Genomic DNA, 18,654 nt, shown 5'->3' with positions numbered 1-18,654 from the left:
CACATGCATTTACATTTTTCACATCAGTTAAAGAGTCAATTTAACTAGTGGTCTATCATAAGCATGCATAAATACACAAAAGAAAATATACAAGAAAATAACCGCATACACTATGCCCTGAAGTATACTGGTGTTCATTCAAAGAAAGGTTTTTCTATGAATTAATTAGAGAAGAGTCCCTTTTTATGTGCATTACAGTATGTGTCTATTTTTGAGAGACTTGAGTTAAGAGTTGCTTTGTCACATTCCTGGGAGCCATAAAACTAGTGTTATCAGATAGTATGCCTTTGGTTGCTATTGAACCAGAGGCATGTTCTGCTTTTTTGAAGTGGTAGTTGCATTGTGGGGAAAGGGTCCATAGTAAAGGTGTCCCCGACTAAGGATTTTCCTAGTCGAATCGGAATTTTCGAATCTTGCTGATATTCGACTAATAGTCGAATCATATGTTTGGGGGCGGGGCAAAAAACATTGAGCTAAGTCAGACATTCGACAGCCATAATTACTGATGTTAACACCAGAGGCGGGTCTACGTGGTGGCCACGATTGGCCACCCCAGGTGCCCCCCCCATAAGATGTCTTTGCGATTCAAAGAAGTGCAGCGAGCATCAGAGAAACAGCGGTCGACGCGGACTTGGACTTTAACTTTATCAAGTTTTGGAAGTCAAGACACCAAACAAAGAGCTGGTAGGTAACCTTTATGTATGGTTTAATATGTTTGTATGGTTTTCTCAGATCAATGTTTTTACCCCGTCAGGCTCTGCTCGCGTTGGTCGTGGTTGATTTCAATCGAATGTTCAGTCAACATTTAATAAAACACAATAGAAGTAAAATATGCTGGGCGCTATCAAAGTCCTTTTAGGCAAGTCGTGCCACTCGGCCACCATCTTGGCAATGCCTCCGGGCAGCTATTTCAAACTAACAAGACCAGGCTCCTATCTAAATGAATGGGCATAGAGTCAGAACTGCACTTTCACTGGCCACCCGGACATAAAAACTGCATGTTTAGAAACAGCAGTAAAATATGATAAAAATAGCTGAAAATGATTGATGACTTTGCCCCAAAATAAGGTTTAAAACACTTTTTCCCCCACAGGTTATACTATTACTATGCATGCGCAAGGGTTCACGACACCAACTTCATTTACGTCTCTATCCAGAATGCCGGTGTCTTTTACTTAGAATGTAAGGGAACATACTGTATTTGTGGTCGATATAAAATGCTTTAACTGGTATTCAGTGCCTTTGCGTTGTTATCAACCTCTTCTATGTGGATTCCATCTGATCTTGCACACACCACAACTCGCTGTCACCAAATTGTCTCCGCTGTCACAAAACCTCAACTGTGCGCATGCGTCAGTGGAACCAGACATGTCCGTGTCGACACATTTCTCTCCCTGGTATTCAAGAGACTTCATTCACATCATCCCTGGGCTATTCTAACTGGAAGAAGGCAATGTATAAAGATGAAGGTTTCAGGGGACATGAAAAATCTGAAAATCATGTTAATGCCATGATAGCATGGAATGAACACAAAAAAAGAATCTTGACAGACACTTCAATGTTAAATGCCCTTAATAAGAAACACCAAGGAGTAGTACCTGCATTAAAACAGTTGCTGAGGTACTTTTGTTTACTGCAACACAAAACATTTCACAAAGGGGACACCTTGAGACCGATGCATCTACAAAAAAAGGAAACTTTTTAGGCATTATGGATTTGATTGCTAAACATAGTCCACTAATTGACAAGAAATTAAAAGCTGTGGGGAATGCAAAATACACAAGTAACACTATATAAAATGAAATTCTTAAATGTCTGTCAGATATGGTACGGCAAAGCTTCATCAGTGAAGTCATGGAAAACAAATATTTTTCTATAACTGTAGATGAAACAAGGGATTTAAAAAAGAATGAGCAACTGTCATTAGTACTTAGGTACTATTATAATGGTGCAGTCCATGAAAGCTTCCTTGATATCAAGCAAGCTACTGAGCTTGATGCAGAGGGACTCACTCAAAAAATAATGCAATGCATGGAGATGTTTGGACTTGAGTACAGGTCAAATCTAGTGGGGCAGGGTTACGATGGGGCCTCAGTCATGTCAGGGAGACACTGGAGTTGCAGCAAGGATTAAAGCTAAAACAAATCACGCTTTTTATGTGCACTGCAATGCACATTGTCTTAACCTTGTTCTTGTTGACTCAAAAAAATCAGTGCCTGAGTCTGAAAACTTCTTTCTTTCTTTGCTACAGAAATTGTATGTGTACATGTCAGGCTCCTACAGTATGTGCACCAGAAATGACTCTCTGTGCAAAAGGGAAAGTATCAAGGTGCCCCAAGAGAGCTACAAAGGCTCAGTGACACCAGGTGGGCATGTCGGTACCAGGCTTGCAGAAACATTAAGGACAGAGTGCCTGCTGTATTGCATGTGCTACATGATATTGATGTGGAGAACAGAGGAGAAAGCTTTGTGGAGGCACGGGGTTTACTTGCCCAGCTGGATCTTACCGTTATCTGAACACTTGTCATCTTTTGAAAAGTTCCTTGGAGAGGCAAAATTCCTTGCAGACATGCTTCAGTCAACGTTTCTTGATTTAACGAAGGCCGTGGATTTAGTTGAAGCATTTCAAGACACCCTACAAGACCTAAGAAGTGATTCATCTTTTGATGAAATCTGGAAAGACAGTGTAGATACTGGAAAGCAGTGCAATGTTGCAATAGAAACTGTGGTGAAAAGACCACAAAAAATAAGTTCTAGATTGAGCGGGTCAATTGTTGAAGCCACTGTTGGACAGCAGAGGTATAAGGAAGGAGACATGTAACTGTTCAGAAGTGGTATATTCTTCCCCATTCTGGACTGTCTGAGTGGGGAGATGCAGAGGCGTTTCAGTAAGTCAAACTGCAGTATAATGCAAGGTATACAAGCACTGAACCCTAAAGCAGAAACTCTCTGGATGAAGAGACCATTTTTAGCTTTGCTAGGATTTATGAATGTGTTACTGATGACATAAAACATGAACTGCATCAAGTGAGTTGGGTGTTAGAAAGGAAATTCCAGACTGGACTTGAATTGTCTAGTCTCCTAGAGTTTACCTTGAGCCATTCAAAGTGTTTTATCAGCTTTTCCGTTTGTGCTGCATAGCTGTGGCCTTACCAGTCAGCAGTGCATGTTGTGAGCGCAGCTTCTCTGCACTTAAGCTCATAAAACACATTTACGCACTACCATGTCTGATGACAGACTTAGTAATCTTGGAGTCTTAAACATTGAAGTGAGGAGAGCCAAATGTCTTGACTTTTGCCAGTCACCACAGAAACAGAAGAATCCAGCTGTTTTAGTTGAGGTCTGCCTTCTTTCTTTTTCAACTGTCTTCCTGTCTTTCCCCTACTGTTTTTATTGTTTCTAAACTAAAGACTGTTCTTTAATATATTAGCAGAGCACAATGTAATGGTTCCATATTTTATTTTTCAACTCTGGTGTTTTCATTTGAACTGTTACAGTGCTAAAACTTGTGACACTACCATGATCCATAATATGATAGTATTTTTAGGTACCATGTACATACCGTGGTATATGAATACAGTAATTATGCAGATCTATGATGTACTGTACAGCATATCAAGATATTTCAGCTAATGTACTACAGTGCTAACTCTGTGTTACTCAGCTTTCTTGTAAATTATTCTGAAAGAAACATTGAATGAAACACTATTTTGGCCAAACCATATGAATTATTACAGTGGGGGGAATCTTTTTTTATTATTTATTCATTATTTGGAAAATATTGTGAATAAAACTACTGTATATTGTAATAGCCAAACTACTTATTAAAAGTAATATACTGTAGAATTTAGCTTTTTTTCTTCTTTTTTTTTGGTCACTGGCGGCCACCCCATTTGGAGGCAGTACCCCAGCATGCCCCCACCCCCACTGAAAATGCTCTAGACACGCCCATGGTTAACACACAGGAAAAATTATGATTATGATATAGGTCAAAGCTGATGCCCTATCCCAAATCTTTGCATCCAAAGAAAATGTGGATGAGCCAGAAACCATCATACCCACTTAACACATTTCCAGTCGAATTCAGTGGACCTCCCCGCCAGTCGCCACTGAAACCCCTCCTGCTGCTCCGCCGGGATGATTCTCTAAATTCTGCCACCTCATTCCCCTGAAGGGTCTACCCACCGCCCTAGAAACAGTGGAGCTCTATTTAATTGGGTCTTTCTTCAATTCGGGATCCTCGAAGGCATCGTGTCCACCGTGGACCCCAGTTCATATCCTGGGTACGGAAGTCCTTTTTCAAGCTCCTAGGAGTGACCGTAAGCCTGTCCTCCAGATACCACCCACAATCCAATGGTCAAACAGAACGGAAAATACAGGAAGTAGGTCACTTCCTCAGGACCTTCTGCCATGCCCACCAGGACTCCTGGAACCAGTTCCTGGGCTGGGCCGAGTACGCCCAGAATTCCCTCCGCCAGCCATCGATGGGCTTTACCCCGTTCCAGTGTGTACTCGGTTACCAGCCACCTCTCTTCCCCTGGTCAGGAGACCCGTCCAACATCCCTGCGGTCGATTACTGGTTCCGGGAGAGTGAGAGAGTCACGATGAGGCTCCCCATCACCTCCAGCAGGCAGTGCGCAGGCAGAAGATGGCAGCACACCTTCGCCGAGCACCTACTATTACCTACCAACCGGGGCAAAAGGTCTGGGTGTCCACCCGAGACATCAGGCTGTGCCTGCCCTGTAGGAAACTTAATCCCAGATTCATCTGCCCCTTCACCATACAGGAACAGATCAATCCTGTCACCTACAGACTCCAACTCCCTCCACAATACAGAATACATCCCACATTCCATGTCTCATTACTGAAACCTTTTCACCCTCCTGTCTCCACAGAGCCTGACCAGACAGAGGAACCCCCTCTCCCTTTGCTTCTGGAAGAAGGGTCCAACTACAAGGTTAAGGAGATTCTGGAATCCCGGCGGCGTGGTGGCAGACTGTAATACCTAGTTGACTGGAAAGGATATGGCCCTGAAGAATGCTCCTGAGTCCCTAGAGGCAACATCCTTGATCCCACACTCCTAGTAGAATTCCACACATCACACCCGAATCGTCCAGCTCCTCGGAGCAAGGGGAGACCACCATGTTGTCGGAGTATTCGGCGCTCAGGAGAGGGATACTGTAAAAAAATCGGTCAGGCTCTTCACCCAGCCAATCACAGCACACCCCCTCACTTTAGTATTGATCACCATCACCTGTTCACAATTCATTCACCAATTCACCACCACATTTAAGCACACACCTCAGCCTGCACTATGTCCGATCTCATGGCTACACAGCGGAATATCCACTGTCAGAGTTACCTGCATTGACTCCTTTAACTTACCCCTTAACTTACCTCTTCCCCAGTGAGATTCTACTCTCCTCTGTGTCTCCAGCATTCCTCCAGTGAGCTCATCATCCACGGCTTCCTCTCCTATGTCTTCTCTGAGGTGTTTGCAACCATTCAGCCACCCTGGTCACCCCCCCCCCCCATTCTCTGTAAGAAGATTACTATCATCAATCTATCTCTCTAATATCCATAATCAATGCATTAAAGGATTTACTCACATGAATCTCTCCTACTGCCACGCTCACTACCATTTTCAATAAACTCCTGCATAATACTAACCTTCTGTTATCGAGTCCGTTTGTTACAGTAAAAGGTTTGCCTTTATTTGTGTATATTCACAATAAAAACAAATATCTGTGCTTTTGTATAATAAGCCTAAAGAAAAATAGGATGCCGCTTTCTGCTGTATTGGTTCATTTAGTGCAGCACAAAAATTAACTGAAACTCGGCTACTCGTTGCACAGTTTTTCTTTCATTTTCTTAATATATAATTTAGGCCTGAATAAAAAATATGTTTCTGGTGTAGTCCTATTTATTCGTTATATTTATATAGGCCTATATATAACCTAGCTTTATTTTTTCTGTTAGTATTTTTAATGGGTCACATACATGTATCCTTTCTAATTTAATACAATTCTAATTTAAAATATCTTAATATCTAATTTTAAAATCTTGTCGGTTAACTGATAATAATCAGTTAAAAACCTCTTAGCCTGCACCGGAACGCCCCTGTCCTCAACACCCCTCAACGCGCACTTGTCAATGTTTACGAATAGATAAAATTAAATGGGACAAATTTAATCTTGACAAACTATATGTATCATAATAAAGATCTAAGCCTCAAGCATTGGTGACAGATTGCTGTTTTTCAATGGAACGCTTATAAAGACTGTATTTGTTACATTTGTGTAAGCAGTACACATCAAAACATGAAGAATGAAAACGCAGTACATACCAGATTTGTCGTAATAACGAGTCATGAACACATCCACAACTGTAAATCTCGGTTTAATTAGAAAGGTAACGGTCCACTGAACGACATCTCATGGAGCACGTTTAGTCCAATGAAGCAATAACATTGTAATATGGATCATAATTCCTTTGTTTACGTTTCAGTTCTTCATGGACAGAACTGTTTGTGTCCATTATGGAATGACTCAGGCTAAGAAACTGCGTCTTGGTAGTAAAAAAACGGCATGGTTTTGCAGCGTACAGTGTCACAAATAGATTGAGACAATCCAAAAAGAAATAAGTGACAGAAAAGCGAAAGATAGTATATTTGAATTCTGGCGCTATATGAATAGAGAGAGTGGTTTTATGGCGCATTGGTATTATTACCATCTCTATAACTGGCCATCACCACGTCAACACGTATTTTCTTTGTAATTCATTGTAAATGTAAATAGGGATGTTTTCATTGTAAAAACATCCCTATTTACGTCAGTAATGTCACAGTGCAAAGAATATAGAATAATAGTAAACGTATAATAAGTAACGCTGTATATGTGTCCGAAAGTCGGACTACAAGTTTTAATTCTAAGAATTATTTTGAGGTTTATATACCAAAGGAAAACTGTTCAGCTTCCGGAAAATTCTTATCTGTTTTCATCTGGGCCTATTTCAGGAATGGGCCTAATGCTGCAGCATCAATAGCACCCACCTTAACAAGCAGCAGTAAATGGGTCATTCTACGGAAATGTCCATTTTTCTGTCCCTAGCCTTTACAGAAATATTACACTTGAAAAACACTTTAGGTTTACAATTTTTTTATATTTTGAAATGAAACAATATGTTATTTGAACAATTACACTTTCTTGAGCCATCAATGTGGCAATATTTGATTTTTATTAATTAATTAGAATTCCAAGCACCACAGAAGTGCTCGTCCCCACAGTCATGTACAGAGGGAAAATGCTTTATTTTGAGGTCAAAAACAGTGTTTTCTTCCATTTAAAATACAACCATGTGTCCATAACTATCAAATATATGATGTAAATTGCATTAAAAAACAAAATGCTAAATAAATATTATAAAATATATAATGAAAGTAGTGGTCCCCTGGAGTTGTGTCACTGGTGTTACCGTTTAACAAAAAAGCTCTTATTTTGAAATAACAATCACACTGATGACATCACTCGACTTCCTTCTTCCAATTTCCTGGAGATCTATGAAGAGAAGCCCATGGTAAGTCCACTGTCTCTTTTCAATTATCAGAAATCTTCTCATTTATCTCATGATTTCATATGAAGCTTTTAGTTGAAGTCACTGGTATGAGCTCTTTTATTGTTTGGGCATTGTAAAAAACTAGAATACAAATGGATTAAACTACTTAATTTAGTAATTTAGTGAGTATACCATGATTGACAACATGTGGTTTGATACCTTGCAGCAGCCATTTTGTAAAATGCAGTTTTCATGAAAATTGTCACTGGTGTTACTGTCACTGGTGTCACCTTCCTTATGGGTAAATACATGCACACAAAAAATAAAAAATCATTAAGCTGTAATTTATGTGTACTCATAAAGTCAAAGGGTAATCTAATAATGTGGTCTAAGTTTAAATGTTAGAAAAAGAAATCAATTTTAAGAGATCTTGCCATACCAAATGTGGACGTTTCTGTAGAATGACCCAAATATGCTAATCTTTTCACTTTTGGAGTATACAACTAAATATACTAATATACTAATGCATTAATTATCTAACCAATAACACGTGCAGCTGCTTGTGTCTGTCCATTTAGGACAATTTAAAGGGATAGATTTCACCCAAAAATTAAAGAAGATATTTTGAAGATTGCTGGTAATCAAACAGTTGGTGGTTGCCATTGACTTTCATAGTATTTTCTTTTCCTACCATGGAAGTCAATGTCAACCACCAACTGTTTGATTACCAGCAATCTTCAAAATATCTTCTTCTATATTCAACATAAGAAAGCAACTCATACAGGTTTGGATCGACATGAGGATGAGGAAATGACAGAATTTTCATTGTTGGGTGAACTATCCCTTTTACAGAAGGCTTAATTTCATTAATATCTAATATATCGAACCTAGAATGAACATGTTCAGTAATCAGTGATGACTGTAAAGTTACTCATTATTAAGTCATCGCATTAACAGCGTAATATTTTAAACATTGATCAGTATAGATACAGTGACTGACCAAACTTAATCCAAAAACACTTATCTCAAAAACACGATTTTAGTCTTCAGAGTGTTTTCGGCTTCATTCATTTCATTACATTCACTATATTATATTGTATATACATATACATTTATGAAATATTTTACTTTAAGTATTGAAGCAATGTTGTTCAGCATGTAATGGCACATAAGCACCACCAGAGTGCGGCGTTCTGTTGGCAATTTAATAGTATGTTGTTTCTAGATTTACGAGAAAGTGAAACTAACTCGATCTGCAACCACACGGACTCCTGAAACGATCAAAAGAACAGAATACTGAATCGTTCTAAGAACCTTTTAGACACACCTGATACAGGTAAGTGATAGAAATATAAGCGAGATTGTCCTGAACAGGTTTGTAATGGATCTGGTCTGGTTTAGTAGGGTTTATGTCAGACTGAATGAGCTGAACAGAAGCAGGTTTAAGCGTGTCAAATACTCAACTGCTTTAGTTGGTTACTGCACTGAAATGATATCAGAAATGTATTAAATGTATGTCATTTGATTGGTTGTAAAGAAAAGATTTTTGTTTTGTGTGAGAATGTTTATGTGGTTTATGAGGACACAAAAGACTTTTGACCATATCATATATTTTACTGAGAGATGTATGTAATATATATATATATATATATATATATATATATATATATACAGGTGCCTCTCAATAAATTAGAATGTTGTGGAAAAGTGCATTTCAGTAATTCAACTCAAATTGTGAAACTGAAGTAGTTTAAGTCTTTGCTTCTTTTAATTGTGATGATTTTCACTTACATTTAACAAAAACTCACCAATTTCATAAAATTAGAATATGGTGACACAGGGGCGCTGCTAAGGATTTTGGGCCCCATGAAAAGAATCTTGACAGGGCCCCGAACACAGCTGAGAGTTTTTTCATATTAATTTACATAAAATCATGCGCTTTTATGGTATTTTGACTATCATTCTCATATATTTAAGTCAATCAGACAATTGAACTCCATCCCATGTCTACACCCGTAATTTGTCCTCTGTAATACTGCACTACTTCAGTACTGTATAATGTATATACTGCGCATAGCTGTACATGTGTCATATAGTGTATTCACATATATTTATATTTGTATGAATGTACTGTCCATATTTGTACTGTACACTGGCAATGACAATAAAGTTAATCTAATCTAACCTAATATTTTTAACATGACAGTTTAAATGTAACGGAAAGACTGAGCACTCTTAATACAATGAAATGTATTTATATTTATTTGCTTCAACACTGATACTGAAATTTCAAAATACAACTCTTCAATTAAAAAAAAAACAGGAATTACAATCTGTGGTGAAAAAAAAATCTCAGCAAGAAAACACCACCATAAAACAAAATGGCCATATAAAAATTCTAATAATTTAAGCAGAACTTGCATAATATACTATATCAAAGAATGGCCAAGGTATAACATAGATGAGTCTGAGTTACTCTTTCCACATCATTTCTAATCTCTTGTACTTGCTCAACATTTCTAAACAAAAGTCCAACGTCTGACCTTTTCAGCTGCAAAATCATTAATCAGATCTTTGAAGTCGAGCTCTCTAGCCAACTCGCTCTCAATGGAAAGCATAGCAAGACTGCAAAGCCTTTCTTGAGACATTGTAGACCTCAAGTAGTTTTTTATCAGTTTTAATTTGCTGAATTCCCTCTCCCCACCAGCAACAGTCATTGGCAGTGTGCTAAATAAACGCAAAGCAATGCACACTTCTCCAAAGATGCTTTGCAGCTGCAGCTTACAAATAGCATTTAGGAGTTCAAGAGGTGACAGGTTAGGGGGGAAGTTGGAAGCATATACACGGTTTAGGTGTCTTACTTGATTTTCAAAATCAGGAGTTAGATCACTGGAATACTTAGTGATCAGTGGTTGGCACACAGAAGAGATTTTGTCCTCACTAATATGCCCAACTTTCAGAACAGCATAAAACTCGTTCACAATATCAGCAATTCTCTGGAACCTAGTGTCTAAGTCACTGATGATACTATCCATAGCAGTGTAAAACACAGTATTCCGAAACACTGTTTCTGAATCTTCCTGAGTTGTCTCCTCTTCACAGGTTTCATCATGGAATCTCTTTCTTTTCTTCTTGCGACTGCACTCCTTGCTTAACTGAGGAGTAACATGAGCTTCTCTAGCTATCAACTTTGCCTCAGCTAGGAGAGACCCCCATGCATCTCTCAGAGACTGCATCTCTTCTGTCAAGGCTCTGATATTGGCTGCCAGAATAACACTGAATAACTGGAGAATAACATTCCTGTCATCAATGCTTTGCAGTACTTTCAGCCAGATCTTGAGAAGAAGAATAGCATCAAATGACATGAAGTATTTTCTGAGACCATTAGCATCTGATCTTGCTTCATTGGTGAGACTGCAAGTCATTAGTATGCTATCAAGTGCATTAATGACAGAAGGTAGGTGCTTTGCCACAGGTTTAACAGCCTCAATCCTTGCACTCCAGCGGGTATCAGATAGCTGATGCAATGAGCAACCTGTTTGCTCTTTGTAGATTGCCCAGCGCTCTGGGCTGCTATTACAAATGTGTACAGGCGGTTTATGCAGCCAAAAAAGGTGGATACATCTGGACTTGATTGTGCAGCATGTACGCCGACAAGATTTAATGTATGAGAGGCACAAGGTGAATAAGTAGCTAGCTTGTTTTTCCTCAGTATTTCAGCTTGGACTCCCTTTACCTTCCCTTACATATTTGCCCCATTGTCATATCCCTGTCCTCTGCAATCACTGATGTCAATCCCATGCTCACAAAGAACAGACTCAATCATCTTTGCTATCTCACTCCGTCTTTTTGTAAAAATCCTTGAATTCAAGGAACCTCTCGGTGATCTCCCACTCGTCTTTTTCTTTGTCATATTTGACATACCATAGTACCACCACGTTTTGCTCTCTATGGGAAATGTCTGGTGTGGCATCGGCGATGACTGCATAATAGATGGCATCCTCCCTTTCCTGTAGAATTCTTTTCAGAACTCATCTGCCACATAAGTTGATGAACTCATTTTGACTTTTAGAGCTAAGATAATGTGTTAGCCTGGTTTGTTTTCCTTCTTTTTGTTTTTGTTTGGTGTCCCTGATTTTTTGAAAGTGCTCTTTCAGCAGAGGATTATAATGTGACAAAAGCTCCAGTGTTCCTAGGAAATTGCCATTATGAACGTCATCTAAGTCGCTTGTTTTGCCTCTGAAAGGCAGGTTTCTTGAGGCCAGGTGTAGGGTAACATCTAACAGTCTCTCCAGGATGGCCCTATTTTTCTCAATTTCTGCTTGGAACTCCCTGTTTAACAGAGAGTCTATACCTTTATCTTGTAAAACAGATCTTTGCAGATTTTTCTATCTTAAGTAGCAGTCTCTGTGTACATCACTCCTCTCATGGATTGGGAGTTTATTGTACATGTGACGCCACTTCACATGACACATTTTAAACCCATTTTGACTGGCCAGTGCACTACAGGAAGGCTTTTTCTGTATATTGGAGAAAAGCACACATGGTATGCAATAAAGTGACTGATTGCTTTGACTAAAAGTAAGCCAGTCTCTCTTAATTTTTTCTCTCTTATTGGCTGACTTTGTATAATTCAAGTATTCAAGGAACGGCTTCCGCCCTGAATCGCATGGCATTTCCACTTTCTTTTCTCTCATGGTCACAGCCAATTTTCTGACTATGTCCTCCCTATCCTGATCAGTACAAACTGCTGGCCACAAACCAGGGTCGTTTGTCACAATATTTTCTTCCCTTTCAAATCCCTCAACATTCAGTCCATCCTCGGCATCTGAATTCTCATCTCCATCTTCACTCTCTGCCATCTGTCTCTCACTTGCATCTGTACCCTCTTCCATCTCTTCCTCCACTTCCTCAGTTCTCCCTGACAAACAGGAAGAGGGTCCTGGAACTGACAAAGTATATAGCATTTCCTATAGCCAATCTTTTCCACTCTACAGATGCTTCTTATATTTTGTGTGTATCACTTTCAGACATTAATGTGTTGCCATTAAACCAATACTAATAGCCGCTCACCTTCTTCTTCATGTGGGAGCGCAGAGGCTGATTCAGGGGATGCTGGAGTTAGGGGTTGGGAGACAGCCGGACCAGTTGCTGCTGCTGGTTCATTTGACTCTGTTTGGAACGAGGCATGATTTTGACAAAGTGGGTTTGAATGCATTGAACGTTTAACTAAAACTGTGTATTGTTATTTTTTCCAGCGTTTTCTTGACCTAACATGGGGAGAAAATTGAGTTCCCTTATCATGCACTTTTAACACTAGAACGGCGACCAGCAGTCATTTTAACCGCAACATTAACACTAGAATAAACAAGGCATCATTTTGACCGTTTTGAAATTTGCATAGTCAATAACTTTGTCTAAATAAATCACAAAGCCTTGCTGCTCCCTGACTTTTCCTAAAACTACATGAATTTTCATTAAAACTAGTTTAAATATTTATTTTATACGTCATTTTGCGCTGGATTAAATTGAGTTTGCCAACGGTCTGGATCAGATAATGTGAAAGTATTATGTGAAGATGGTTGGCAGAGATGAATCATGCTGTATTTGACAATATAGGGGACATTGTAGTAATACAACTCCACATCATCTTCAAGAGATGCACTGAAACCTCACAAACAGCTGATAATAGTTTGTACAGTAGCTGGCAGAGGATTTTTATCAGAGTTCATGAAGTTAGACTGCTTGCAAGACAGGTGCAACAACGTGGACCGCAGCAGGGTGCTGAAAGTGGGCGGAGCCTCATACAAAGATGCCGACACCGGCTGCATGTGAGGCAAAGCCGTGCACCCGCTGCACCCTGCTCTATCGAAACGTGCTAACTTGTCGAAAAATGCTACCGTAGAGACCTAGGGCCTCATGTACAAAGCGTGCGTATGCACAGAAAAGTGCCGTAGGCTACGATCATTGTCACGGGCGGTCCACTAACAATTTAGGCCTACTTACAAACCCACCTTTTCTTGTGAAATATTGGGTAACATACTGTCGACCCTTTGCCTCTTTCACTTCTCTTATTTTTTTCTCTTTCCCTTTTTGACTTCCAGATTTTTGAGGCATTTTCACATCCTCTTCTGTCAAGTTGAATCTGCCGGCGCTATAAGTGAAGTCAAGCTGTTTGTGTTGCCTTGGTTCCTGGATACAATTTGGGCGGACTGAACCATTTTATGATAATCGAGAGGGGGAGAGGGGCCCATGGACGTTTGTGTTTCCTAAACAAATACATTTTTTGACACCAGGAAACAGCAAATAGAATAATTTAAAGTTAATCAGATATTTTTTTTTAGCACCACAATTTTATTGGGGGCTTCTCTGGGCCCCTCTTAGTCATGGGCCCCGAGAATCGTCATCGTTTACCCCCCCCTTTACAGCGCCCCAGTGGTGACATGAACAGCAGCGAATCAACTCAAAACACCTGCAAAGGTTTCCTGAGCCTTCAGAATGGTCTTTCAGTTTGGTTCACTATTCTACACAATCATGGGGAAGACTGCTGATCTGACAGTTGTCCAGAAGACAATCACTGACACCCTTCACAAAGAAGGTAAGCCACAAACATTCATTGCCAAAGAAGCTGGCTGTTCACAGAGTGCTGTATCCAAGCATGTTAACAGAAGGTTGAGTGGAAGGAAAAAACGTGGAAGAAAAAGATTCACAACCAACCGAAAGAACCGCAGCCTTATGAGGATTGTCAAGAAAAATCGATTCAAGAATTTGAGTGAACTTCACAAGAGATGGACTGAGGCTGGGGTCAAGGCATACAGACGTGTCAAGGAATTTGCTGAAACACAGAGAACGTCAGAGGCATCTTACCTGGGCTAAGGAGAAGAAGAACTGGACTGTTGCCCAGTGGTCCAAAGTCCTCTTTTCAGATGAGAGCAGGTTTTGTATTTCATTTGGAAACCAAGGTCCTAGAGTCTGGAGGAAGGGTGGAGAAGCTCATAGTTCAAGTTGCTTGAAGTCCAGTGTTAAGTTTCCACAGTCTGTGATGATTTGGGGTGCAATGTCATCTGCTGATGTTGGTCCATTGTGTTTTTTGAAAACCAAAGTCACTGCACCTGTTTACCAATAAATTTTTATAGCACTTCATGCTTCCTTCTGCTGACCAGCTTTTTGAAGATGTTGATTTCATTTTCCAGCAGGATTTGGCACCTTCCCACACTGCCAAAAGCACCCAAAGTTGGTTAAATGACCATGGTGTTGGTGTGCTTGACCGGCCAGCAAACTCACCAGACCTGAACCCCAGAGAGAATCTATGGGCTATTGTCAAGAGGAAGAGGAGAAACAATAGACCAAACAATGCAGATGAGCTGAAGGCCACTGTCAAAGAAACCTGGGCTTCCAGACCACCTCAGCAGTGCCACAAACTGATCACCTCCATGCCACGCTGAACTGAGGCAGTAATTAAAGCAAACGTATTGAGTACATGTACAGAAAATGAACATACTTTCCAGAAGGCCAACAATTCACAAAAAAATTATTTATTTTTTTGATCTTATGAAGTATTCTAATTTGTTGAGAGCGTAAATTGTTGGGATTTTGTTAAATGTGAGCCCAAATCATCACATTTAAAAGAACCAAATACTTAAACTACTTCAGTCTGCGTGCATTTAATTACTTTAATACAGGAGTTTCATGATTTGAGTTGAATTACTGAAATAATTGAACTTTTCCATGACATTCTAATTTATTGAGATGCACCTGTATGTATGGCTCCTTGTACTCTCTTTAATCTTAACAGCAGGTCATAGTCCAGATTGTTCAGTGTTCTTTGTTTTAAATTTCTTTCCTTTACTATCACTTCTTACATGAGACTTAAACACTTTGATGTAAATATTGATTTGGCTTGACCCAACTTGTTTAAAATCTGAAAAAGAAAAAAAAGTGTTCTTTTTTAGGCTGGAAGAGATCAAGAGCAATGGCAGAATCTTCACCAGCATCAGCAAAAGCAAGTAAGCCATGGGGACAACATTTTGACCATAAACCACCATGTAAGTCAATAATTCAGAAAAACACGAAGTTTATGAATGAAATTTACTTTTCTCAAAAATTATTTCAGATGTTTAGCAGATATAGATAGCAGAAAATAATTTCAACTTGAATCAATAATTATGGTTCATGTATTAACTTATTTGGTAAGTGGTCGTGTAATGACCTTCAAATTAGGTTTCTGATCAGTTTTTCTGGGTTGATTTAGTATTAATGGCCAGCTGAATGTACATGATCTAATACATATTTAAGTTTCTCCAAAGTCTCCACTCTTTGGACCCTATCAGACACCCGGCACAATGCTATGCAAGGCGCAGCGCAAGTGTGTTTGCTAGTTTCAGTCCGGCGCCGTTTGCATTTTCCCATTCATCGCCACGTCGTTTAATTAGCAAATGCATTTGCGCCCATTTGTGCGCCCATGGGCGTGCGGTCTAAAAAAAGAGGTGTGTTCAGGCGCATTGCTGGCGCAGTGCTATTTTAAGGAGCTGAGAATAGACTGTGCCATAGACCAACTTAAACCTGGTCTAGCCCTATTTTAATGATCTAAACGCAAAGTTTAAAGCACACAACACAGGTGCACTCAGGGCGTGTCCAAATCCAATTTTGCTATGTTAACGACAGAAAAACGGTTGGCGCGCCCGGGTGCATGGTCTAAACAGGTTGTCCCTATGCCCTTAAGGTGTTTTTTGGGCGTAACGTGCAATAAACCAATCAGAGTCTCATCTTCCATTCCCTTTAAGAGCCAGTTGCTCTCGTGCCACGACAGATTTGCTATTTACGTGGCAGAATTTGGCAAGCGCAAAGACAGAACTCATCTCCGAGATGAAATGGAGCTGTTCGTGTGCGTGCAAATAGCCTAATTCTGATACTGTACATGTGATGACTATCCATTTTGATAAATATATATATATATATATATATACAACCCGAATTCCGGAAAAGTTGGGACGTTTTTTAAATTTTAATAAAATGAAAACTAAAAGACCAAACTAAAAGCCAATATTTTATTCACAATAGAAGAATGTCAAATTTGGACTCGTCTGACCATAAAACACTATTCCACTTTGAAATAGTCCATTTTAAATGAGCCTTGGCCCACAGGACACGACGGCGCTTCTGGACCATGTTCACATATGGCTTCCTTTTTGCATGATAGAGCTTTAGTTGGCATTTAATTTAATTAAGTGGATAAAAGTGTAAAATTTCTCCGTTTAAACATTTGCTACGTTATCTATGTTCTATTGTGAATAAAATATTGGCTCATGTGATTTGAAATTCCTTTAGTTTTCATTTTATTAAAATTTAAAAAACGTCCCAACTTTTCCGGAATTCGGGTTGTATATTTAATTAGCCTACAAAACAATCTTATGCATTGCAATCCTTTAATTTTTAATATTTGGCATGTTTGTGTGCTGCTGTGCGTCCCTGTGTTTAATAAGAAGAGTGTACGCTCTTTAAATAACAAAGAAAAGACATTGCGCCAGATTTTATACAAGGTTTGAGCTGGTATATGGCGCAGTCTATGTGCCTGAACACACCTCTTTTTTAGACTAGCACGCCCATAGGCGCAAAAATGAGCGCAAATGCATTTGCTAATTAAATGACGTGCTGCTGGACGGGAAAATGCGAACGGCGCCGGACTGAAACTAGCAAACACACTTGCGTCGCATTGCGCCGGGTGTTTTATAGGGCCCCTAAAGTCAATTCCACATTATATATTTTTTTTTTATTTAAAGAGCGCGTTGGTAGAAAATGCGCCACTGGGAGGGTCCACAGTGCGTGTTGACTTTGCTTATTACACACAGGGATGTGCATCACACAAACATGCCAAATATTAAAAACAAAAGGATTACAGTGTAAAAGAATATTATTGTGAAGGCTGCATAAATATAAAAATGTAATGATGGATAGTCATTGCATGTATTAGAATTAGGCTACCTATTTGCAATCATGATTGGTTTATTGAACGTTATGCCCATAACTTATTAAGAGAATAGGGACAACCCATTCCAAAAATGCGCCCCAGCGCATGGACCATTTTTCCGTCGTTAAAATTGCAAAAATGTATTTGGACACGCCCTGGGTGTATTTGCTCCATGTACTTTACACTTTGCGTTTAGATCGTTAAAATAGGGCCGTTTGTCTCTAGACACTCTTTACATTCAAACAGCTTCATGAAGTGCTTCAAGGGATTCATGAGAAAAATATTATTGGGGTTCATACTAATCCTAAATAATGTCTCTTTCCAGCAATGCCATCCTCCATTAGTTCACTGACAGAGGAGCTTCAGTGCTCTATATGTCTGGATGTGTTCACTGATCCAGTCAGCACTCCATGTGGACACAACTTCTGCAAGACCTGTCTGAATGAACACTGGGACCACAGCCAGATCTGCAGCTGTCCATACTGTAAAGACACATTCAAGCAAAGACCTGATCTCAAGATTAATACCACACTCCGAGAGATTGTAGATCACTATAAAAAGAAAACTCCTGAGAAAAAGCCTGACGTTCTGTGTGACATCTGTGAGGAAAAAAGGCTGAAAGCCCTGAAGTCATGTCTGGTGTGTCAGAGCTCTTACTGTGAAACTCACCTGGAGCCTCATTTGAGAGTGACAGGTTTGAAGAAACACAAACTGATGGATCCTGTGAGTAATCTGGAGGACTATATATGTCAGAAACATGAGAAACCTCTGGAGCTGTTCTGTAGAGATGATCAGACATCTGTGTGTTCAATCTGCACTGTGAAAGACCACAAGAACCACAACACTGTTCCTATAGAAGAGGAGAGTCAAGAGAAGAAGGTAGAAGTTATACTTTTAAAGGGCTCATATCATGAGGAATCAGATTTTAATTCCTGTTGTGAAATAAGTTCATGATGAAAACATATTGTAAATTTAATCTCTTTTATGATGCATGTGTCTGTGTTGTTCTCGTATAGACTGAGCTGATGAAGACACAGAAAGACGTGCAGCTGATGATCCAGGACAGAATCAAGAAGATTCAAGACATCAAACACTCAGCAGAAGTCAGAAAAGTGAGTTTAAAATAATGTCAT

General features: G+C 39.5%; 1 protein-coding gene across 7 annotated transcripts in view; it reads left to right on the top strand.

Moving 5' to 3' along the window:
- LOC132152213 (E3 ubiquitin/ISG15 ligase TRIM25-like) overlaps positions 1-18,654 on the top strand; it is a 51,508-nt gene that overhangs the window by 23,430 nt on the left and 9,424 nt on the right. For 2 of the 7 annotated variants that reach the window (XM_059561013.1, XM_059561010.1), the window contains exons 1-4: positions 8,777-8,894; positions 15,507-15,599; positions 17,847-18,400; positions 18,538-18,633. The exons of 2 other annotated variants lie outside the window; for them this stretch is intronic. In XM_059561013.1, the coding sequence (XP_059416996.1) occupies positions 15,527-15,599; positions 17,847-18,400; positions 18,538-18,633 (723 nt within the window). In that variant the 5' untranslated portion in view covers positions 8,777-8,894; positions 15,507-15,526. Of the gene's footprint in view, positions 1-8,776; positions 8,895-15,506; positions 15,600-17,846; positions 18,401-18,537; positions 18,634-18,654 lie in introns of those variants that run through there. 3 more of the 7 variants (XM_059561011.1, XM_059561015.1, XM_059561014.1) reach the window with 3 other exon arrangements.

Source organism: Carassius carassius, chromosome 10 (genome assembly GCF_963082965.1).
Source record: "Carassius carassius chromosome 10, fCarCar2.1, whole genome shotgun sequence".
NCBI lineage: Eukaryota > Metazoa > Chordata > Actinopteri > Cypriniformes > Cyprinidae > Carassius > Carassius carassius.
The sequence above is the reverse complement of the archived record's forward strand: the minus strand, read 5'-3'. Positions and strand labels throughout refer to the sequence as shown.